This window comes from Telmatherina bonti, assembly GCF_933228915.1.
Source record: "Telmatherina bonti genome assembly, chromosome: 17".
NCBI lineage: Eukaryota > Metazoa > Chordata > Actinopteri > Atheriniformes > Telmatherinidae > Telmatherina > Telmatherina bonti.
In genome coordinates this window covers 35767730-35793336 of record NC_136615.1, presented here as the reverse complement: position 1 = coordinate 35793336, position 25607 = coordinate 35767730, and the positions used below count along the sequence as shown (strand labels likewise).

Sequence of the window (25607 nt, the reverse complement as noted above, 5' to 3'; positions counted from 1 at the left end):
GCTGTAACTCCTGGATGGATTCTCATGTTTTCCTGGCAACGGATCTCGCTGTAACTCCTGATGGATTCACATGTTTTCCTGAGAACGGATCTCGCTAACTCCTGATGGATTCTCATGTTTTCCTGAGAACGGATCTCGCTGTAACTCCTGGATGGATTCTCATGTTTTCCTGGGAACGGATCTCGCTGTAACTCCTGGATGGATTCTCATGTTTTCCTGAGAACGGATCTCGCTGTAACTCCTGATGGATTCTCATGTTTTCCTGGGAACGGATCTCGCTGTAACTCCTGATGGATTCTCATGTTTTCCTGGGAACGGATCTCGCTGTAACTCCTGATGGATTCTCATGTTTTCCTGGGAACGGATCTCGCTGTAACTCCTGATGGATTCTCATGTTTTCCTGGGAACGGATCTCGCTGTAACTCCTGATGGATTCTCATGTTTTCCTGAGAACGGATCTCGCTGTAACTCCTGATGGATTCTCATGTTTTCCTGGGAACGGATCTCGCTGTAACTCCTGATGGATTCTCATGTTTTCCTGGGAACGGATCTCGCTGTAACTCCTGATGGATTCTCATGTTTTCCTGGGAACGGATCTCGCTGTAACTCCTGATGGATTCTCATGTTTTCCTGGGAACGGATCTCGCTGTAACTCCTGATGGATTCTCATGTTTTCCTGAGAACGGATCTCGCTGTAACTCCTGATGGATTCTCATGTTTTCCTGGGAACGGATCTCGCTGTACCTCCTGATGGATTCTCATGTTTTCCTGGGAACGGATCTCGCTGTAACTCCTGATGGATTCTCATGTTTTCCTGGGAACGGATCTCGCTGTAACTCCTGATGGATTCTCATGTTTTCCTGAGAACGGATCTCGCTGTAACTCCTGATGGATTCTCATGTTTTCCTGGGAACGGATCTCGCTGTACCTCCTGATGGATTCTCATGTTTTCCTGGGAACGGATCTCGCTGTAACTCCTGATGGATTCTCATGTTTTCCTGAGAACGGATCTCGCTGTAACTCCTGGATGGATTCTCATGTTTTCCTGAGAACGGATCTCGCTGTAACTCCTGGATGGATTCTCATGTTTTCCTGAGAACGGATCTCGCTAACTCCTGGATGGATTCACATGTTTTCCTGAGAACGGATCTCGCTAACTCCTGGATGGATTCTCATGTTTTCCTGAGTACGGATCTCGCTAACTCCTGATGGATTCTCATGTTTTCCTGAGAACGGATCTCGCTAACTCCTGGATGGATTCACATGTTTTCCTGAGAACGGATCTCGCTGTAACTCCTGATGGATTCTCATGTTTTCCTGACAACGGATCTCGCTGTAACTCCTGATGGATTCTCATGTTTTCCTGGGAATGGATCTCGCTGTAACTCCTGGATGGATTCTCATGTTTTCCTGGGAACGGATCTCGCTGTAACTCCTGATGGATTCTCATGTTTTCCTGACAATGGATCTCGCTAACTCCTGGATGGATTCTCATGTTTTCCTGGGAACGGATCTCACTAACTCCTGGATGGATTCTCATGTTTTCCTGGGAACGGATCTCGCTGTAACTCCTGGATGGATTCTCATGTTTTCCTGGGAACGGATCTCGCTGTACCTCCTGATGGATTCTCATGTTTTCCTGGGAACGGATCTCGCTGTAACTCCTGATGGATTCTCATGTTTTCCTGAGAACGGATCTCGCTGTAACTCCTGGATGGATTCTCATGTTTTCCTGAGAACGGATCTCGCTGTAACTCCTGGATGGATTCTCATGTTTTCCTGAGAACGGATCTCGCTAACTCCTGGATGGATTCACATGTTTTCCTGAGAACGGATCTCGCTAACTCCTGGATGGATTCTCATGTTTTCCTGAGTACGGATCTCGCTAACTCCTGATGGATTCTCATGTTTTCCTGAGAACGGATCTCGCTAACTCCTGGATGGATTCACATGTTTTCCTGAGAACGGATCTCGCTGTAACTCCTGATGGATTCTCATGTTTTCCTGGGAATGGATCTCGCTGTAACTCCTGGATGGATTCTCATGTTTTCCTGGGAACGGATCTCGCTGTAACTCCTGATGGATTCTCATGTTTTCCTGACAATGGATCTCGCTAACTCCTGGATGGATTCTCATGTTTTCCTGGGAACGGATCTCACTAACTCCTGGATGGATTCTCATGTTTTCCTGGGAACGGATCTCGCTGTAACTCCTGGATGGATTCTCATGTTTTCCTGGGAACGGATCTCGCTGTAACTCCTGGATGGATTCACATGTTTTCCTGAGAACGGATCTCGCTAACTCCTGGATGGATTCTCATGTTTTCCTGAGTACGGATCTCGCTAACTCCTGATGGATTCTCATGTTTTCCTGGGAACGGATCTCGCTGTAACTCCTGGATGGATTCTCATGTTTACCTGGGAACGGATCTCGCTGTAACTCCTGATGCAGGAATGTTGTGAATAATTGTCTCCTTATGAGATGGGACCATTTTCGGTATATATGCATAAAACTCCACAATAAATGGTGAGAAAAGGAGAAGTTCCCGTCAGGTTTTTGATGTGGATCCCGGCAACATTCCACTACAATTCCAGAATGCCAGCATCATTCCGAGAATAATTTCAGCATCTTTCCAGCATCATTGCAGTTTTCTCCTCTTTGACTTAATTTTGTTTTGAGAGAAATAAGTTTCCACGTGATCTACATTTGAGGTGACATAAGTTGTGAAACATCTTCCGAATAGGTCTTAAATGTGTTTAGCAGTCCTGTTCCAGTTTGGAAAGAGGCAGCTCAGTGATGGACAGGAGACGTCCCACCAGTCTCATGTCTTCTAATCATACCGAAATGTTCAACAGCCTGGTTGGTGAAACTCTGAAATCTAACAACGGACGTTGATTTCATACTTAAACTGAATGTTTTCCGACATTTTCCCAACATGGTGAAGTAGTTTTGGCATAAGAGTCAAGACGGAAACATTCAGAGAAAGTCAGGAGTCGTTCTAAATGCTGATGGAAACAGAAAGGTTGAATAGCAACGAAGGTAGGTGTGTATCAGTGGATTATGGTGAAGGCAGGTGTGTATCAGTGGATTATGATGAAGGCAGGTGTGTATCAGTGCAGAATGATGAAGGCAGGTGTGTATCAGTGCAGAATGATGAAGGCAGGTGTGTATCAGTGCAGAATGATGAAGGCAGGTGTGTATCAGTGCAGAATGATGAAGGCAGGTGTGTATCAGTGGATTATGATGAAGGCAGGTGTGTATCAGTGGATTATGATGAAGGCAGGTGTGTATCAGTGGATTATGATGAAGGTAGGTGTGTATCAGTGCAGAATGATGAAGGCAGGTGTGTATCAGTGGATTATGATGAAGGCAGGTGTGTATCAGTGGATTATGATGAAGGCAGGTGTGTATCAGTGGATTATGATGAAGGTAGGTGTGTATCAGTGGATTATGATGAAGGCAGGTGTGTATCATTGGATTATGATGAAGGCAGGTGTGTATCAGTGCAGAATGATGAAGGCAGGTGTGTATCAGTGCAGAATGATGAAGGCAGGTGTGTATCAGTGCAGAATGATGAAGGCAGGTGTGTATCAGTGCAGAATGATGAAGGCAGGTGTGTATCAGTGCAGAATGATGAAGGCAGGTGTGTATCAGTGGATTATGATGAAGGCAGGTGTGTATCAGTGCAGGTGTGTCACATGATGCATCCGCAGCTGGATATTCCGGGGAACTGGTGCGACTGGAATGCTGCAGACGTGACACACCTGTAGTTTGGTGTTTAATCTGAAGTCAAGCAGACCTGGACAGCTTTACATCAGTGAAACTACTCGCTGCTCCCAGTAAAACAGTTTTACTGGTAAAAATGACCTTCAGGTAAACATTTCCTCACTGTGGACGGTCACAGATTCTTTTTTTTAATTTTCCTTTTTTTAATCTTATTTTTATGGATATGATTATTGTTTAACTGATGGTGAGCCGTCGTCTTTACTCGGAAGCTCTGCAGGAGTAGCTCTTTCCAAACGTTGTGCTCATTGTGAGGAAAGTGTCCGCTGGCGTATTCTACTGCTGCTGGATCCGTGGCCCAGGATCGGAGAACACAACTGAACCCTGGGATGGTGGATGACCGCTGTGTTTGATAGAAACATAACTGAAACATGACTTCAGTTTGCATCGTTATTATTTCGTTTTCTGAATATAAAATGTACATTACATAAAAAATGCAGCTCTGGTTACGAAGAGAAGAAGCGGAGATTGAGGGAGTAGCTCTGATTGGCTGGGTGTACGTCCACTGCTAACATCAAACACAGAGGCAGTGAAGGACTGCAAGTGTCCACAGTCTTCTTCAGTCCCCTTCAGTCCCCTTCAGACCCCTTCAGACCCCTTCAGTCCTCTCAGCTCCAGACACTGTTCAGTTTCTCAGCAAAGCGTTCAGAGCTTTTCACCCTGAAGCAGAGACATGACATCTTCTCACATCACATTTGATATGAACTTCTCTGGGAGCTGATAAAGTTCCAGTCCAGCTACTGGCCGCTCTTCTTGTCCTTCTGGAAGCTGAAACTGGTCCTGCGGCTCAGTTTCCGCTGCTTCTGGGCATAGTAATCTGCCCGGGAGGTGCTGGCCCGGGACTCCAGAATGTAGTTCACCTGGAAACAAACAGTTTTACTCGTCTGACGCTGGAAGATGCTTGCAGCTGCAGAAACAACAGATGAGTGAAAACTCTAACAAACCTGCAGCATCTTTATCAACAGAGATGGATTTCTGAGTAAACACGTATAAAAGCAGAGATGTTCATATTCATGAAGAAGTCGGGTCTCAGTGTAAAATATAAATAACAGAAAGCACTGATTTCCTGATTTCAACTCATATTTTATGAAAAATGTTCATGCCCATAATTTACTGCATATAATATCCTCAGAATATTAGGAATCTCTGTATGCTAGGGACAAGGCTGTGTTAAAGGCAGACACGATTCTCTACTGGAAACCACTGCATGGACTCAGGAAGACTTCCAGAAATCCCAGTCTGTGAACACAGTTCACCCTGAAACCATAGACTGCATAAAAGATGGGCGGCGCCTCCGTGACGTCACCCGTAGGTTTCTGAAGAGCTGAATTGAAGCTCGGTGGGCGGTTCCTACCATCACCATCTTGGCAGGGACATGCGTGTCGTCTCACCCAGAAAATACAAATATGGGCAAAGAGGTGGAGCTGAGAGGGGGGCTGTGAGCGTCATGGTGGATGATTGACATTGAGCGAAACATGTTTATTTCTGCTGTGAAGTTGGTCTTTTTAACATGGGAGTCTATGGGGATTCTAGCCGTTTTGCAGCCCCTAGAGGATGAGAGGGGAACTGCAGTTTTATGCACTTCTGCATCGGCTTCATTTTTAACCCCAGGAGGCTGCTCCTTGCCTGAAATCCACACATGCAGGTTGAATAGTTTGTGGACAGCATGGACGGCGTGTCCTGCAGACTAAAGAGGAGAGGGAGCATCCAGCTTGTTATCAGCCTGCATCTCTGATGGGATGGGGTTGCATTAGTGCCGATGGCGTGGGCAGCTTCCACATCTGGGAAGCTCCATCAATGCTGAAACATCTGCTCCCATCCAGACAACGTCTCTTTCAGGGAAGACCTTGCAGGTTCCACCACGCTGGACCACATCCTGATGGTGGAACAGGAGAACTGGTCCAGCAGGACCACGCTGGACCACATCCTGATGGTGGAACAGGAGAACTGGTCCAGCAGGATCATGCTGGACCACATCCTGATGGTGGAACAGGAGAACTGGTCCAGCAGGATCATGCTGGACCACATCCTGATGGTGGAACAGGAGAACTGGTCCAGCAGGATCATGCTGAACCACATCCTGATGGTGGAACAGGAGAACTGGTCCAGCAGGATCATGCTGAACCACATCCTGATGGTGGAACAGGAGAACTGGTCCAGCAGGATCATGCTGAACCACATCCTGATGGTGGAACAGGAGAACTGGTCCAGCAGGACCATGCTGGACCACATCCTGATGGTGGAACAGGAGAACTGGTCCAGCAGGATCATGCTGAACCACATCCTGATGGTGGAACAGGAGAACTGGTCCAGCAGGACCACGCTGAACCACATCCTGATGGTGGAACAGGAGAACTGGTCCAGCAGGATCATGCTGAACCACATCCTGATGGTGGAACAGGAGAACTGGTCCAGCAGGATCATGCTGAACCACATCCTGATGGTGGAACAGGAGAACTGGTCCAGCAGGATCATGCTGAACCACATCCTGATGGTGGAACAGGAGAACTGGTCCAGCAGGACCATGCTGGACCACATCCTGATGGTGGAACAGGAGAACTGGTCCAGCAGGACCATGCTGGACCACATCCTGATGGTGGAACAGGAGAACTGGTCCAGCAGGACCATGCTGGACCACATCCTGATGGTGGAACAGGAGAACTGGTCTGCTGCAGTCCAGATGTTTTAACCAGTACAGAACATCTGGAGCATCATCACACACAATGCTCAACATCAACCTGGAACTGTGTTGCTGCCATCAGACATTTTACACAGAGGCCGACTACTTTTACAGTTTTTGTTGTAAATTCATGTGAAAAACTGAACATAACCCAGACAGAATAAAATCTGTTTTACTAAATCTACTTTAGGAAACAGGAAGACGAAACTCACCTTCAACACGATTTCATTGACGGTAGCAGCATCAGACTCGAAGTAAAGCGGCTTGTAGTCGTGGTTACTCAGATACGTCAGCTTAAATATGGCATGACCTGCAAGACGGGAGCGGGAAAAAAACGGGTAAATCTGCAACCTGAAACCTGTGACGTGGACTCACCACGACCTGCAGCGGTAATGTCTCGTTCAGAACACACCGTCTGTACTAAACAGACCCTTTTAAGGATTTACTGAGACGTAATTATTATTGTTCAGTCTGGCCGGTGTGTGGAGGAGGAGGAGGAGGAGGAGGAGGAGGCCATGGACCACTCACTGGGGCTTCTCTCCTCCACCAGGTCACAGGCACAGAGGTGGTCCGAGTCGATGGAGATGGGTTTCTGTCGAATCCAGAACTTGGTGCTGGCCTTCTGATTGGTGACGGGATCAATTTCCACTTTCTCTCCTGAAATACCTGCAGAGATGGAAATGTGTCGGTTCATGATGACCAAAGCCTGGAGCCACACCTGCATTACTCTTACTTTACTTCTTTTCTGGGATTACTTTACTCTTTTCTAGGATTACTATACTCATTCCTGGGATTACTTTACTCATTCCCGGGATTACTTTACTCATTCCCGGGATTACTATACTCATTCCCGGGATTACTATACTCATTCCAGGGATTACTTTACTCATTCCTGGGATTACTTTACTCATTCCTGGGATTACTATACTCATTCCTGGGATTACTATACTCATTCCAGGGATTACTTTACTCATTCCTGGGAAATGTGTCGGTTCATGATGACCAAAGCGTGGAGCCACACCTGCATTACTCTTACTTTACTTCTTTTCTGGGATTACTTTACTCTTTTCTAGGATTACTATACTCATTCCTGGGATTACTATACTCACTCCCGGGATTACTTTACTCATTCCCGGGATAACTATACTCATTCCCGGGATTACTATACTCATTCCTGGGATTACTTTACTCATTCCTGGGATTACTTTACTCATTCCTGGGATTACTATACTCATTCCAGGGATTACTTTACTCATTCCTGGGATTACTATACTCATTCCAGGGATTACTTTACTCATTCCTGGGATTACTTTACTCATTCCTGGGATTACTATACTCATTCCAGGGATTACTATACTCATTCCTGGGATTACTATACTCATTCCTGGGATTACTTTACTCATTCCCGGGATTACTTTACTCATTCCCGGGATTACTATACTCATTTCCGGGATTACTTTACTCTTTTCTAGGATTACTTTACTCATTCCTGGGATTACTTTACTCATTCCCGGGATTACTATACTCATTCCCGGGATTACTATACTCATTCCTGGGATTACTATACTCATTCCCGGGATTATTATACTCATTCCCAGGATTACTTTACTCATTCCTGGGATTACTATACTCATTCCCGGGATTATTATACTCATTCCCGGGATTACTTTACTCATTCCTGGGATTACTTTACTCATTCCTGATATTACTATACTCATTCCCGGGATGACTTTACTCATTCCCGGGATTATTATACTCATTCCCAGGATTACTTTACTCATTCCTGGGATTATTATACTCATTCCCGGGATTACTTTACTCATTCCCGGGATTATTATACTCATTCCCAGGATTACTTTACTCATTCCTGGGATTATCATACTCATTCCCGGGATTACTATACTCATTGCTGGGATTACTTTACTCATTCCTGGGATTATTATACTCATTCCCGGGATTACTATACTCATTGCTGGGATTACTTTACTCATTCCTGGGATTATTATACTCATTCCCGGGATTACTATACTCATTGCTGGAATTACTTTACTCATTCCTGGGATTACTTCACTCATTCATTCATTCATTTTCTGAACCGCTTATTCCAATTAAGGGTCACGGGGAAGCTGGAGCCTATCCCAGCTGGCTTTGGGCAACAGGCAAGGTACACCCTGGACAGTTCGCCAGTCCATCGCAGGGCGATTACTATACTCATTCCTGGGATTATTATACTCATTCCCGGGATTACTATACTCATTAGTAATTTTGGCATTTCCTACTGTTTCAGGTGAATTAACTCTGACACAGTGAAGAGGATCTTGCTACTGACATGTCTGTAGTAATATTACTTTATAAGTAGTTGTGGAGATATACTTCATTTATTCCGGGTCCTTTCAGACAGGAAGCAGTGAAAAGAAAAGGTTAAAACTGTTTGACTACATAAGTCAGAGACTGCATCATTTTGAACTGAATCCCAGTGCAGAGCAGAGGAGTTTGTGGAGGAGATGAGGAAGTACCCAGCTGGACGTCTGTGGTGAAGCGCAGCTTGTGGATCATGCTGATCTTGAAGGACTTATAGTGGTGACTGCTCAACATGTCCTGCACTGTGGTGATGTCGATGGGGGGGTCTTCCTCTGAACTCTCCTCCCCTCTGGAGCCTGGAAATGGGAAAACCTGCTGTTAAAACTGGAGAGGACTTTTAGGAAAACATCTCCACTGCAGCCTGTAGATTTCTGCGTTTACATTAAATATGAAAGGACTTCTGTTGTAGTCTGTGGTGATGTTCTGGGATGGAGTGAAACGGTGGATCCGGAGGGACTAGCAAACATTTAATATATTTTAGACCTTTCATGTATAAATGATTCATAGAAGCAAGACCTGCAGAATCGCGTGGATTACGTTGAACGCCGTTTTCCTTCCTGACCTAACGAGATGATTCAGACATGACCTTTTATAGAAACGGGTTATATAGAAGAATCTTTATGATTAATTGTATCACAAATAGTTGTGAAATTTAAGGAACGGTGACTCCCTCAACACAGATATAAAGGGCAAAGGTCCACAATGCCCTTTGTTTTCCACCAGCATACAGTGCAGGAGGCTGATGGACTGAGACCCTTCAGCTGTTCTGGAAACCGGATTGGAAGACTCATTCTGTGGAGCATCAAACTTTAAGGTAGTCCCTTTACTGTCCCACAGCTTTTCAGCTTTTGGTTCCAAGAGGACATCTGGGGCAGGTTTTGTGTTGATCTTTATCTGCTTTAGACGCTAAACCGGTTTGTGTGGTTGCATGTATGTAACTCTGGTCCATTCCAGACTGGATGTCTGCTGACTCTGAGCAGGACATGAAGATGTGACGTCCAGCTGGAGTTACTCACTGTTTTCTCTGACCAGGCAGAACTCCAGCGTGCTCTGGGTTTCCAGGGTGGAGTCCAGGTCCACGGCGATGTTCGGCTCCATCTGCTTCTCCAGGCGATACAGGGGTCCTGCTGGAAACCATGGAGTCAGACGTAGAGGTGGAGGTGATGAGCAGCTCCGACTTTCACAGGTCATCAGTTCACCATCAGCAGGAAATCATTCTTTTACACAGTTCCTTATAACACATGACTTTACTTACTGCTGGGGCAGCTTTACCGATTCCTAGGACAACTTTACGTTTTTCTAGGACTGCTTTATTGATTCTTAGAAAACCTGGGTCACTATCTTACAAAAGTAATGTTGTTTTCTTTTAGAATCAGATAAACATTTACATTTTCGATGGATCTAACAGCCTATGAAGTTCTGCACAAGGATTCATTCATTTGTTATTTCTGTATTCATGGTTTAACTTGACAGTCCTGGGATAGATCCCAAATGTCATTTTTAAATGAAAGCCATATATCCTAAAATATTTGGGGTCTGACCTCCTAATTACTCATGATGGTAAAAATATGAATTTGGCATTACGTCAGCGAGAGGGGCTGATTTGGGTATGTAGGTGCCTTTTCACATTTAAAGGATGCTGCAGAATGAAACATCTGATGTGTCATATAACTTTGTTTTTGTCATCGTCATCACGGTTCAGAAATAAATAAAGATCTTTGATACAAAAAGTGATTATACTGAAGAACCTTTACTTTCAAAGGGCTTAAAACGCCAGTTATGTGTAAAATTAAGCAATGGTGACAACCCTTGTTCAGACAGAGGCTTCTTCAGGTCTGCTGTAACACAGACATGAAGGTTCAGGAAGTCATTCTTTTAGCAAACATCAGCCTCTGAAACAGGATTTACAATTATCTCTAAAATAAAAATATGGCAATGTTATAATTTCCTCAGGAGGTTTTGAATTTAATTCAATTTAATTATGTTTAAATTAAATTAAATTAAATTAAATTAAATTAAATTAAATTAAATTAAATTAAATTAAATTCTGTGTGACTGGGGTTTTTTTCCATTTACAAGCAGAAATAGAAATGTAATTTACTTTCTACAGCTCCTGTATCCATCCAGGGTGTGTTAATATCATGGGATTATTTCTGTGTAGGGCAGCAGCTCCCTCTGCTGGTCCGAAAGGATTTATGATGCTCAGGTTTTTCCTTTAACTCCGAAGGAGCCAAGTCGGATTCTAACCAAGAGGCTGCTTTTGCGCACAACTTTTCGTTAAATCCAGAACCAGCTACAACTGGAGATCTTCATGACCTCCATGTAGCAGCAGCTCAACATGTTAAAGTCTCTACAGCCACTTCAAGCTGCTTTCATTTCTCTGGAAAAGTGTGGAATGAGCTGCAAAATAAACTTAATTTTAAAACAGGAAAAGTGGATCTTTGGACTAAAGTGAACCTGAACGCAGCAGGACCGGCTGCTAGTCTTACCTGAGCCTTTCTGGGAGCCTTTTCTCTTCTTCAGGGCTTTCTGTAGAATTTCCTTCATGGTTACTTTCAGACTGTCCACGGGGATGAGAGAGAAGCCATGAGCAGCGTTTCTGGAAGGACAAAGAGGTGGAGGAGACAGAAAAGGCTGACTGTGTGAACATAAGCAGAAGTCACGAGTCTGTCTGTAGTCTCTGTAGGATCCAGATCACAACGACTACAACAAAGACTTGCAGCAATCCATCAATAACTTGCTGACTTGAGAAAGTTGAATTCTGATGATGTTTTTAAGATAAAAACCAGCCCGGGTTGCAGGTCGCTGAAAAAAAAGGATCATAACTGGTTCATAGAGTACAGTGATCTAATCAGCTTATAGAAGCTAACATGTTATTTCTCTACGGTAAAAGTACAGCGGTCTGATTAGCTCGTGGTAGCTAGCGCGGTAGCTAACGCTGATTCATTCATCATAGCAGCTGTACAGCGGTCTGGTTGGCTTAAAATGTTCTAGATTATTCATTCTCTAACTTTATGCATCATGCAGAACCTCAGGAAGTGAGAGACAGTCTGTCCTTTTCCATCAGGCACAGCCGAGCAGCTTAACTTCAGATGGAAATATGACCCCTGACACTGCGGGCAACGCTGACGCAATGAAATGAGATATCCTAATCCTCCACATATCACTGATTTATATTTCATACTCACATTCTGACAAACAACGACTGTCTAGAAGTGAGTCCAGGGGAGGAGTACTTCTCCACCAGCGCCAGAGTGCTGAAACCAAACTTGTGGATTGGCTCGTTTGAGTCCAGCGGTGGGAAGTCAGTGTCCACCTCGCCATCATCCTCCGCGATGTGGAGGCAGTAGGCGTTCACATTCTCACTGCAGACGGGCGAAACGACACCGTAAGCCACAGCGAGTCCACGGGGTCCTGGGGCCTGCTGGTACTCACTTGAGTTTTGGTTCTCTTCCCTCACTGGTGTACTGCCAACAGATGAGACCGATGAGGTCGTGAACGCGAGCGTTGGCGATGGTGACCACCGTCATCGGATGAAGTTTCTCCTGAGCCATCTGCATGGAGAGGTAGACGTCTATCTTTTTAGTCGCCGTCGTGCCGATGTGACCCTGAAGACGAAGAGAGAGCAGAAATTACCGCAGGAGACACATGAACATCCTGAAACCTGCTGGTTTATTCTGCAAACATCCCGTCTCATGAAAACTCCATGGATTTGTTCCTGGTTATTCTATCTTCTCTTCATGGTCAGATCCAGAACAGAATTGAGGTTCTAAGCTCCTTGGGATCTCAGGGTGCGTTTCCATCTGCCTTCTGGACTCAAGTCCTCGTCCCTCTGCTCGCAAACGTCCACTTTGTTTGGAGAAATGTGGCCAAAACACACGCTGATCCAGATCAAAGAAGAAATGTGGATCTCAGTCCACTTCCAGTGGACCAAAAAGCAGTAACTGGGTCAGTCTTACTGGGCCGTCTTACTGGGCTGTCTTACTGGGCCAGTCTTACTGGGCCAGTCTTACTGGGCCAGTCTTACTGGGCCGTCTTACTGGGCTGTCTTACTGGCCAGTCTTACTGGGCTGTCTTACTGGGCTGTCTTACTGGGTCAGTCTTACTGGGCCTGTCTTACTGGGCCTGTCTTACTGGGCCGTCTTACTGGGTCAGTCTTACTGGGTCAGTCTTACTGGGCCTGTCTTACTGGGCCTGTCTTACTGGGCCGTCTTACTGGGTCAGTCTTACTGGGTCAGTCTTACTGGGCCTGTCTTACTGGGCCGTCTTACTGGGTCAGTCTTACTGGGTCAGTCTTACTGGGCCGTCTTACTGGGTCAGTCTTACTGGGTCAGTCTTACTGGGCCTGTCTTACTGGGCCGTCTTACTGGGCCTGTCTTACTGGGCCTGTCTTACTGGGCCAGTCTTACTGGGTCAGTCTTACTGGGTCGTCTTACTGGGCCGTCTTACTGGGCCGTCTTACTGGGTCAGTCTTACTGGGCCTGTCTTACTGGGCCGTCTTACTGGGCCGTCTTACTGGGTCAGTCTTACTGGGCCTGTCTTACTGGGCCGTCTTACTGGGCCGTCTTACTGGGTCAGTCTTACTGGGCCAGTCTTACTGGGTCAGTCTTACTGGGCCTGTCTTACTGGGCCGTCTTACTGGGCCGTCTTACTGGGTCAGTCTTACTGGGCTGTCTTACTGGGCCAGTCTTACTGGGCTGTCATACTGGGCCAGTCTTACTGGGCCGTCTTACTGGGCCGTCTTACTGGGTCAGTCTTACTGGGCCGTCTTACTGGGCCGTCTTACTGGGCCGTCTTACTGGGCCGACTTACTGGGCCGTCTTACTGGGCCGTCTTACTGGGTTGTCTTACTGGGTTGTCTTACTGGGTTGTCTTACTGGGCCAGTCTTACTGGGCTGTCTTACTGGGCCAGTCTTACTGGGCCAGTCTTACTGGGCTGTCTTACTGGGTTGTCTTACTGGGTTGTCTTACTGGGCCAGTCTTACTGGGTTGTCTTACTGGGCCAGTCTTACTGGGCTGTCTTACTGGGCTGTCTTACTGGGCCAGTCTTACTGGGCCGTCTTACTGGGCCGTCTTACTGGGTCAGTCTTACTGGGTCAGTCTTACTGGGCTGTCTTACTGGGCCGTCTTACTGGGCCGTCTTACTGGGCTGTCTTACTGGGCCAGTCTTACTGGGTTGTCTTACTGGGCCAGTCTTACTGGGCTGTCTTACTGGGTTGTCTTACTGGGCCAGTCTTACTGGGCTGTCTTACTGGGCTGTCTTATTGGGCTGTCTTACTGGGCCTGTCTTACTGGGCCTGTCTTACTGGGCTGTCTTACTGGGCTGTCTTACTGGGCTGTCTTATTGGGCTGTCTTACTGGGCCAGTCTTACTGGGCTGTCTTACTGGGCCAGTCTTACTGGGCTGTCTTACTGGGCCGTCTTACTGGGCCGTCTTACTGGACCAGTTAGCGTGTTCTGGCAGCAAAAATGCCTCCGATTCAACAAAGCTCCATGTTTTACTGTGATGGAAACACAAGCTGTGTTTTAGCAGCTGATTCTCCTGGTTTGCCTGGTCTTCTCCTCCAGCACCGTCTGGCAGACATGATGTAGAAGATACAACACAAACCCAGTCCGCCACAAAGTTGCACCCAGCGGAACAGGCACCAGTCGTGCCGAGTCTGGCATTCTGTCCTGGTGGGAATAAAGATCTTTTCCCATCAGAGCTTCACTCTGAGAAGGTAGGACTACTGCTGGTTCTGAGAGGTTCTAGAAGTAGAATGGGAGGTAGAACCTCAACTTGTCGGGGCGTCTCTGAGTGGAACGGACTCGCAGCTTGGCTTTAGGAAGCTGAAGCTTCAGTTGTCGCCTACATGGTCAGTGGCTGCCAGGCAAACCAGGTGGACAGTCCAGTATTAAAGCCTGACCGGCGACAGCAGATGAAACGAGTTCTCCGTCATTTGTTCTCTGCAGGCGGATTCGGCGGGAAGGGACTCACCTTGCCATCAAATTTGGAGTATTCGTTGAAGGGGTTGTTGAGCTGCTGGGGACACTGCTCCAGCCGGAGCGACAGGGTGGACTTTGTACCGGTGGTCCGTGGCCGATCTTTAAAGTCCCGCTTTTCAAACAGAGAGCCCAGATCCTCCGCTGTTCACAAAACACAGCAAGATGCAGAAAACGCTTCAGTATTTCATCTGGCAAACGCCACAATTTAAGGGGAAGCTACAATTTAGAAAGCAGAAAGAAGAACAATGAAAAGTGTGTGCAGATCAAGCTGCGGGGGGGACTTTGTGGAACGAGCTGGATGAAGAGTTTAAGCAAAGCAGAAACATTAATATATTCAAAAAGAGGTACAAAAATGTCATTTTGAAAAATTGAAATAAAAAAAATAAAAAAATAAAACAGATGGATGTGTAATATTTTGTAGATATGGCTGTAAGTATACGTATGTATGTAGTATATCTGTGTGGATGTGTTTATATGAATGGAGGTATATGGAGATGTGTGTGTAAGTGTGAATGGAAATATAGATATTAAACTGAATAAGTATGTTGTGACGCGCAGCGACAGAATAGAAAACTAGATGAGTGGAAAGTTATGGGAATACCAAATGAGTCTTCACTTCTCCCCACTCCTTTTTCAAACTGCTTTTGTCTCACAAATTTATTTAATTATCAAATCGATGAAGAATTATTATCATTATTGTTATTAATATTAATCTGTGTGATTATTATTATTTTCTTAATTAGTATGTATATGTGTGTAAAAACGTGTGTGTATGTACATATGTATGTATAGGTGTGTACTTTTGTTTTCTTATTTCCTTTCATTTATTCAAAATAAATAAACTGGCTAACTACAATGTGTCGTTAGCTACCGTCCGTTAGCAGGAGCAGCATAAGCCCCGCCCCAACGCTACCCTCCAGCTTCCAGCTGCAGGGAGCAGGAGACCGCCTCTGCTGCATGACGGGACAGTTAACCCGTCCGGATCCGTCATGGTTCACCCCAACATGTCGCTGACTGCTGGGAATGTTTTCCATTTCTTTTTACTGGTTTAAAATCAGCTGCTTTTCCCAGACATTAATAAGACCGGAATTTGCAACTTTATCGTCTGAAAATGATTCTTTTTATTCATCACTGAGATCATTTAAATAGAAATACTGCTGCCGTTAGGGACAAATGTTCTTATCCTATTAATGTGTCATTAATCGAGATTAATTCATTACAAAGCCGCGAATTAAGTGGAGAACCACCACGAACATTATATATTAATTATTTATATATAGGAACCCATCAGTGTTTGTTTGTGGGGGGTGTGCAGCAAGCAAGCTTGAACCCAAGGCCTCCCAACCCCCCAACCTCCACCCCAAAATCAATCTGGTTGCCCCCCTAAACACACACACACATATAATTGAGCATACATACACACTTTCACATACAAATATCCTCTCCATGCACCAAGAGGCCGGATCTCCTACACCCTGGTCCCACCAGGCCCCCCACGCCCCCACCCACCACACTTTAATAATTCTAACATGTCACATGGTCATAAACGGTACAAATATGCAGAAATATTGCTGACGTGTGACTGAACATGTGGGAGTGTTGATGTGTGATCATATTAAATTACACACGTGTGTGTGGAGATCACACAACAGTGCACATTTCATTTCATAACTGGGTAGGAACCATACCAGACTGGGAGGACGATCGTTCCTTCCACTGAACATTTTTACATTTGATTTGGTTCTGACGTTCTTTCCTCAGTCTTTCAAGTCTTTGTGCTGAAAGAAAAAAAGACATTTTTACATTTCTGCAAATGATTTAAAGCCTCTGAAAACCTGAAAGAACTCATGCTACATTATAAAATGAACTTTTCTGCTTCGTCCGTCAACATTTGACTGGGAATATGGTGACATATTCATGAATGAAGACAAGTTATTGTATTCCAGAAGCAGATGAATGCAGAATAACATCTCCGCTAACGACCTTCTTCCTGATTTATACCAGCAGCGTAATAAACTGAATGCATTCAGAATGACCTCATATTATCCATAAAATGATAAAATGTCCCAGTTTAATCATCTGATAGGTTGTTTATGTTTTACTGGGAATAAATATGGCTTGATGAGATTTAAAATAACTGATTTCTGATTTCATTTACATTTTACAGTGTCCCAGTGTTCCTTTACGTCTGAAAATTATTTTTATTTATTTGGAAAAATAAAATTGATTCTTTAAAAACAATATTTTAAAACTGTGAAGCAAAAAGTCCTGACATTCAGGTTTTTTTTTTTTATTGGATTCCCCACGCCTCGTATATCATCATTAGTGAAACAGTTGCTGAAGAAGCCTCTGACTGAACTTACATTATTATTCGGCTTTAAAGTTGTGTAAACGGAGAACATTTAAGAACTCGTGCTGCATTCCTCTTTGCACATCAGGTTTCAGTCTTTTTAAACAAAACTCTAAAGGTTGATCAGATTTCCAGGACTTCTTACTGGCGTACGGAACTGGTGACTAGAATGGGGCTGGACCTCCACCTGGATCCAGGAGTTTTTAAAGGTGGGGATAATGTTGCCATTCTAGCTGAATAATATTGCCCAGAAACACTGAAACAAAAGGACGATGCCCTGACGATCTGCGCTGCTTGGTGGATTTATAACGGTTTAACGTTTACTTTATAAAACAGACTGCATTGTTATGCAGGTCTGATCTGCAGCTACTGCAAACATTAAATCAAACTGGTTGCAAAATTCCACTGAAAATAATAAACAGCTCAAAACATGGTGGTCTGCCTCTGTATGAACACATTTCATGGTTATTAGTGCAAACAGAAGTGAAATGAACCATTTTTCCACATAAACACACATTTAAAACACCAAGAACAGCTCAGTTCAGGTAAAAGGTGTAAAGTACATGGTGAAGTTGTTTATCCCACTCGTCTTACCAGCAGCCCTGGGTTTCTCACGGCTATCTCGGAGTCCTGATAAGAAAGCCACTACAGGTTAGTGTTCAACCTCAGCTCTGACATCTATAGAGGGCTGCAGCTTTGTTCCCACAACCCACAACCATCACTCCACCTCTCTGCAAGGGAGCCCAAAGGAAACAGGCCGTCTACCTTTGGAGTCCCTTACACCAAAAACCACCTTCCATAATGAAGGAATAACACTTTCTCACATCATTTCTTTTGATTTCAGCTCCATAAATGCAGCTTTTACTGCAAATCAGATCAGAGATGGAGCCGATAAACTCCGTCAGCGGTGACCACTTACCAGTCCATCCTATCCCAGTCACAGGTGTTAGTCAAAGCCACACCTCATGCAGCAGGGTTAAAATAAATCTAATAATGGATGAAACCTCCTCAGGTTTCGGCTCTTTTTGGGCACAGCGGTTATTCTCCATCATTAACCCTTAAAACTCAAAGCAAATCTTTTGCTCTCATCTGAAGATCATTCTGTCACGACTCGGCTTTTAGGAGAAAAGATATTGTTGGCGTTGAAACACACACACACACACACACACACACACACACACACACTGTTTCCATGTTTCCACACGTCTTCCTGCTACTATCTACCTGCTGTCCTCACTGCAGCACCTCCACCTCAGCTGCATCCCAAACGTCTTCTTGGCTTTATTCCAGCCATAGAGGATCATTATTTTCCTGCTTTTCTCATCACCTGTTGATCTTTGGCTGCTCCTGATTGGACGTTACCGTCAGTTTAAGCTCTCTGATTGGTGGAAAGTCTGACAGGAAGTGTCTTCATCATCATGTCCAGGTGAAAATAGAGGTCTCTTAGCAACATGGTGGTGATGGCAATCTTTCTTTGAATTAAAATGTGACAGACGGTCATTGTGGATTTAAGGTATAGAGAATACACACCGACACACAGACTGTGGGAGAAGTTTGCTGCTGGAAGAAACTGCAGTCTGTTGGTTCAGCATGTTCTGTCCCCTAAACGACTAATGGTCAATGCAAAGCTCCTCAGGAACACCATTAGCATTAGCTGATCCATGTTGTTTCATGGTTTGCAAGGACAAACATGGAGAAATAGAATTTCACCGGGGCAGAAACGTGTGAGTGGGGTGGACGGTTGGGGAAATATTGGGTTTACAGCCACATTTGTGCTGCGAGAACTAAGAGAAAGCATTGTAACTGGCTGGTCTTACCAGCCACGCCAGTGGACCAGTGGACCAGTGGACCCGTGGACCCGTAGACCGGTGGACCAGTGGACCAGTAGACCAGTGGACCAGTGGACCAGTAGACCAGTGGACCAGTGGACCAGTGGACCAGTGGGCCAGTGGGCCAGATTAAACTGTTTGGAAAAAACACTTTATATGCCAGTTTTCCTTTTGGGTTGGCTATTTTGAGGCCCTTTGGAATTTTAAGCTGCATCCTTAACCCAGCTCATTCTAATCATATTGCCATTTCTGGTCTGTTCTTGCCTCATCTTCCCCATTGAACAATAAATCTATATTGGTCCATGTGAACACCTTGCCACAGATCTGTCTTTTGTTCGGCTCAGTTGCCCTAGCAGAGTTTGGGTCGTAACATACATGTTGTTCAGTCTTTCCTGTCGTCTCCACCCCAACCAGTCGAGGCAGATGGCTGTCCTCCCTGAGCCGGGTTCTGCCGGAGGTTTTCTTCCTGTTAAAGGGGAGTTTTTTCCTTCCCACTGTCGCCTGGTGCAGCTCAGGATGGGAGATTGGATCCAAGTCATGACTCGATGCAATCAGTTGGTTTCTATTACAGGCTATATATGAATTGGCTTGATATGATATGTATGTAAAGTGCCCTGAGACAACGTTGTTGTGAAGTGGCGCTGTACAAATAAAGCTGGATTGAACTGAAGAACTGCATTTTAACCATAAAATAGCTTTGAGTTTTAAGGGTTAAAGCCTCATGCCAGGAGGACAGAACACAACCTGCTGAATGTCCACCATTCTCCCTTTTCTTATCATTCAATGTGTTACGTAGCAGAGTCACGGTCCAGTTTTTACCCACCTTCCATGTCCAGGTTGGCCAGCAGAGCTTAGCATTCATCAGACCGGATACTTGGTGGACACAGTTATTCCTGTCTGAAACGTCATTTTCTGCCTGATTTGTGTCACTCCCCACACAGTAATTATTGAAATCCCCACAGTGAACTTCAGTTTGATCCCAGGCTTTCCACCACAGCTGCAACAATTTCCATTGGCCCAGATTAGACACACAGCCCTCCTCAAACTATAGAAGAAGAAGAGCTTACCTGTGTTGGAGCGCCGACGGATGCCAAAGTCCCAGCTGGAGGTGATGTCCATGGACTGGGACAAGTCACAAGCATGGTTGTCCATCAGGCCGCTGCCTCCTTCACTGAGAGAGCCGGGCCCCGAGGAGCCACAGCTGCTGCCAGGCACCAGAGTAAGTTGGCACTTCTCCATGTCCACATCCTGGTCGATCAGCACCATCTCACACATCCCTGTGTCATCACTGGTCACGTGAGACTGGCGGATGTGTGCCAGGATAATGGCTGGATTGTCCAGGAAAGCCATTTCCTCTGCTTTGCAGAGTGCAGGTTCGAGTCCGGGCTGTTTCTGCTGTGTGTTACCCTGCAGCCTGCAGATCAGAGCCGTCCTCTTCACTTTAACTGTGTTAACGCAGCTGACGACAAGCAGAGAGGCGGCATCGCTTCCAGTTCCCACTCCACTATTCCCTCAGCTCCGATCCATCAGAGAGGCCGGTACCTGCTCAGAGAGAGAGAAGGGTAATGCAGGATCAGGCTCGGATGGAGAGGAAAACCTCCTAGGCAGACTAATAAAAGATGGACTTCCTCCAAAGTCTGAACCACCAAGGGTCTTCCGGGGGGTTTGTGCCAGAAAATTACCTGAAGAGAATGAATTAGTTCTCTGCAAGTTCATACAAAGCCTCTGAGGTGGAGGCATCACCACTGACACTGCTGGAGTCGGCTGGTTTCACATCTGGATCGCTAGACTGGGTCCGATTGGGGAACCGGTTCAGTATGTAACAGTATTCTGGACCAAGATCACGTTCTGAAACAAACCAGATCTCTTCAAAAAATGTGTCTCTCTCCACCAGATGCAAGAACATATGGAGCTGCATCAGATCCTAATGGTCTGGGTGCATCAGATCCTAGTGGTCTGGGTGCATCAGATCCTAGTGGTCTGGGTGCATCAGATCCTAGTGGTCTGGGTGGATCAGATCCTACTGGTCTGGGTGCATCAGATCCTAGTGGTCTGGGTGCATCAGATCCTAGTGGTCTGGGTGCATCAGATCCTAGTGGTCTGGGTGCATCAGATCCTAGTGGTCTGGGTGCATCAGATCCTAGTGGTCTGGGTGCATCAGATCCTAGTGGTCTGGGTGCATCAGATCCTAGTGGTCTGGGTGGATCAGATCCTACTGGTCTGGGTGGATCAGATCCTACTGGTCTGGGTGCATCAGATCCTAGTGGTCTGGGTGCATCAGATCCTAGTGGTCTGGGTGCATCAGATCCTAGTGGTCTGGGTGGATCAGATCCTAGTGGTCTGGGTGGATCAGATCCTAGTGGTCTGGGTGCATCAGATCCTACTGGTCTGGGTGGATCAGATCCTACTGGTCTGGGAGGATCAGATCCTAGTGGTCTGGGTGCATCAGACCCTAGTGGTCTGGGAGGATCAGATCCTACTGGTCTGGGAGGATCAGATCCTACTGGTCTGGGAGGATCAGATCCTACTGGTCTGGGTGGATCAGATCCTACTGGTCTGGGTGGATCAGATCCTAGTGGTCTGGGTGGATAAGATCCTACTGGTCTGGGTGGATCAGATCCTACTGGTCTGGGTGGATCAGATCCTACTGGTCTGGGTGGATCAGATCCTACTGGTCTGGGAGGATCAGATCCTACTGGTCTGGGAGGATCAGATCCTAGTGGTCTGGGTGCATCAGATCCTAGTGGTCTGGGTGCATCAGATCCTAGTGGTCTGGGAGGATCAGATCCTACTGGTCTGGGAGGATCAGATCCTACTGGTCTGGGTGGATCAGATCCTACTGGTCTGGGTGCATCAGATCCTACTGGTCTGGGTGGATCAGATCCTACTGGTCTGGGTGCATCAGATCCTAGTGGTCTGGGAGGATCAGATCCTACTGGTCTGGGAGGATCAGATCCTACTGGTCTGGGTGGATCAGATCCTACTGGTCTGGGTGCATCAGATCCTAGTGGTCTGGGTGCATCAGATCCTAGTGGTCTGGGTGGATAAGATCCTACTGGTCTGGGTGCATCAGATCCTACTGGTCTGGGTGCATCAGATCCTACTGGTCTGGGTGGATCAGATCCTACTGGTCTGGGTGGATCAGATCCTACTGGTCTGGGTGGATCAGATCCTACTGGTCTGGGTGCATCAGATCCTAGTGGTCTGGGTGCATCAGATCCTAGTGGTCTGGGTGCATCAGATCCTAGTGGTCTGGGTGCATCAGATCCTGGTGGTCTGGTTAGATCAGATCCTGGTGGTCTGGTTGGATCAGATCCTGGTGGTCCGGTTGGATCAGATCCTAGTGGTCCGGTTGGATCAGATCCTGGTTGTCTGGGTGGACCAGATCCTGGTTGTCTGGGTGGACCAGATCCTGGTGGTCTGGGTGGATCAGATCCTGGTGGTCTGGGTGGATCAGATCCTAGTGGTCTGGTTGAATATGATCCTGGTTGTCTGGGTGGATCAGACCAGGTTTTTGCATTGTAGTCCACTTCCTGTATTTAGTCCGCTTGAAATGTCCAAGACCTGCATTCATAGGTGGACTGAGTCCACTTCTTTGGTCCGAATCAGAATTGTTTTGCGCGTTTACACAGTTTCCCAAACGAATCGGACTTTCTGAGCAAATAGTCGATGATTTGGATCAAACTGGCTGATGTGAACGTTGTCCAAAATAACTCAAATATGGGACAAAACATTTTCTCTGTCTCTGAAAATCTGCTGCATTCAGATAAGAACATTATTTTCATTGGGGGAAAAGGACCGACGTGAAAAAAAACTAATGTAAAAACTTGTGTAGGATACATATAACAGAGTATAAAATCAGACTGAGCTTCTTCAGAGCTGCTACTTCAGCTGGATTAAGATGTGACAGGTGTGATAAAATATTTCTGTTTTGCTCTGACCTGATAGATTGTAGAAAACATGATCAAATCAAAGCTGACAAGGAGTTGCCCTTCAGATTCCTTACATCACTTTGTTTCAGAAGCGTAAAGGTGTAAAAATCCTGAATGGATGCAGTTATTTTTATATTATATAAACATTTTACATTAAACATTTATTTGCAGTATGGAACCCAAACGTTTTGATGAACATCAGTGAGTGTTTGTAGTAACAACAGTCTGTAATGAGGAAAACAGGACAATAATACTGAACAGTAAACATAAAGTAAAGTTTAACTGAGAATATTTACACTGTGAACACACTGTCAACAAACACATCACAGCTGTTAACAAGGACAAAACAATTACACACCATAACGTTAGGGTAACCTCTGTTAATAATCACAAATACTTTAATAAAGGAACCTAAAGAAGGTTGTCTGGAATTAGCTGATGTAGCTTTTGTTAGCATGCTAACTGGCTAACGGAAAACTCTACAATTAGCTAAGTACGTCTACAAACATATGCACACAGATGTACAGCTGACATTTAAGGTTTGTAAAGATGAAAACTAAAACGCATGAGTTTACATCGTAACTGTTTTTATCCTGTTAAGAGATAATCTCAGCTAAGCTTTCTTTAGCTAGCTGGGTTAGCTCCTATCATAACCTCACAGAGCAGCGACAAGGTCTCACCTTTAAAAGTTCCTTCCGATGAGAGACTCACATCTCCACAATGTTCCATTTTACACAACAACACTCCCAACAGAGTCCACTACTGGTTTAAAACAAAAAATTATTTTACTTAGCAGAATTATGACATGATTGGAAGTCAGGACAGTTTACTGTGCACACTACAAGGAACAACCTCTTTTTACTTCCGGTTCCGGTTATTTTCCTTCAGAATAAAAGTACGGCGGCCCTTACAGGTTATTTAGGACTTCTCTTCCTTATATGTATATGCATATATATGTGATATCTGATATTTCCATCGATCACTACGGCTTTCCTCTGCTGCTTATCCATGATCACTATGTCCGCTTGGTTGGCCACCACCATTTTATCTGTCTGGATCTGGAAGTCCCAGAGGATCTTAGCCCTCTCATTCTCCACCACCTTGGGGGGAGTTTCCCACTGGGACAAGGGGATCTCCAGTCCATATTTTGCACAGATGATCCTGTACACTATGCCGGCTACTTGGTTATGGTGCTCCATGTATTCTTTGCCTGACAGTATCTTGCACCCTGCTGTGAGGGGCTGGATTGTTTCAGGGGCTCCTTTGCATTGTCTGCACCTGGGATCCTGCCTGGTATGGTAGATCTGGGATCCTGCCTGGTATGGTAGATCTGGGATCCTGCATGGTATGGTATATCTGGGTCTCAGTCGCTCTGGTGCTCAGGGCCTGCTCCTGTGCTGCCATGATAACTGCCTCTGTGCTGTCCTTCAGTCCAGCCCTCTCCAGCCATTGATAAGACTTGTTTGTATCGGCCACTTCTGTGGTCTGCCCGTGGTACATCCCAGGGGCTTTTTGTCCCATGATGGTTTTTCCATCTCGTAGACATTCTTAGACATTCACTAAGTGCTTCATCCCTCGGTGCCCTCTTCCTGATGTATTCGTGGAGCTTGGATGTTTAATCTTGGATAGTGGCCTTGATGCTCACGAGTCCCCGGCCCCCTTCTTTGTGCTCAGTGTATAGTCGCTGGACACTGGACTTGGGGTGGAACCCTCCATGCATGGTGAGCAGCTTCCGTGTTTTGACATCCGTGGTCTGAACTTCCTCCTTTGGCCATCTTATTATCCCAGCAGGGTATCGGATCACTGGCAGGGCATAGCTGTTAATTGCCCAGATCTTGTTCTTACCATTGAGCCGACTTCTCAGTACTTGCCTCACTCGTTGCAGATTTTTAGCTGTAGCAGCTTTCCTTGTGGCTTCTTCACGGTTACCATTCATCTGTGGTATGCCCAGGTACTTGTAGCTTTCCTCCACATCTGTTATCCTGCCCTCTGGGAGTGCAATGCCCTCCGTATGGATTACCTTCTCTCTCTTTGTTAACATTTGCCCACATTTCCCAATGTTATTCGTATATATATATATATATATATATATATATATATATATATATATATATATATATATATATATATATATATATATATATACATATATAATTTAGCTGGTTGATTTTAACCAGCTAAATTAATTGTTGTTAATTTAGCTGGTTATTGTTAATTTAACTGGTTATTAGCTGGATCATATATATATGGATTTATTCATGTGGTTGGGAGAATGCTACATGAACCAGGTATCATCCTGGTTCCAGCTGTCTTCTCCCATTCTGAATCACAGAACAAGCGGTAGAATAAAAATTTGCGGTAGAATAATATTTGACCCTGACCTGTCCTTTGGTCCACATATTAAGCAGGTTACTAAAACAGCCTTCTTTCATTTACATATAATTTTATAGCCAAAATTAGGGACATTCTGTCTCGGAGTGATGCAGAAAAACTGGTTCACGCTTTTGTTACTTCGAGACTAGATTACTGTAACTCTCTATTACTGGGCTGTCCTAAATATGCCCTGAAAAGCCTTCAGCTGGTCCAGAATTCTGCAGCCAGAGTCCTGACCAGAACCAGCAGGAGAGATCATATTTCTCCAGTTTTAGCCTCTCTTCATTGGCTGCCTGTTGAATCTAGAATAGAATT

General features: G+C 45.4%; 1 protein-coding gene across 2 annotated transcripts; it reads right to left on the bottom strand.

The window, feature by feature from the left end:
- Positions 1 to 4094: 4094 nt before the first annotated feature.
- Positions 4095 to 23708, bottom strand: mapkap1 (MAPK associated protein 1). 2 transcript variants are annotated; one of them, XM_079256131.1, is made up of 12 exons: positions 23600 to 23708; positions 20055 to 20529; positions 16497 to 16586; positions 14801 to 14949; positions 12260 to 12432; positions 12013 to 12189; positions 11314 to 11423; positions 9841 to 9951; positions 8980 to 9120; positions 6992 to 7129; positions 6676 to 6773; positions 4095 to 4643 (listed from the first exon to the last, which is right to left on the bottom strand). In XM_079256131.1, the coding sequence occupies exons 2-12, from the start codon at positions 20335 to 20337 to the stop codon at positions 4521 to 4523; spliced, it is 1593 nt and encodes a 530-aa protein (XP_079112257.1). In that variant the 5' UTR covers positions 20338 to 20529; positions 23600 to 23708; the 3' UTR covers positions 4095 to 4520. The 2 variants fall into 2 exon arrangements, with proteins under 2 accessions (XP_079112257.1, XP_079112258.1); XM_079256132.1 differs by having other exon boundaries at positions 9841 to 9948.
- Positions 23709 to 25607: the final 1899 nt, after the last annotated feature.

Coding starts and splice junctions, on each gene's coding strand:
- mapkap1 (XM_079256131.1), bottom strand. CDS start 20,337: ATGGCTTTCCTGGACAATCCAGCCATTATCCTGGCACACATCCGCCAG. Junction 9,121..9,840: donor CTGCCTGGTCAGAGAAAACA/GTGAGTAACTCC, acceptor TCCCATTTCCAG/GCTCCAGAGGGGAGGAGAGT. Junction 7,130..8,979: donor CACCACAGACGTCCAGCTGG/GTACTTCCTCAT, acceptor CCATCTCTGCAG/GTATTTCAGGAGAGAAAGTG.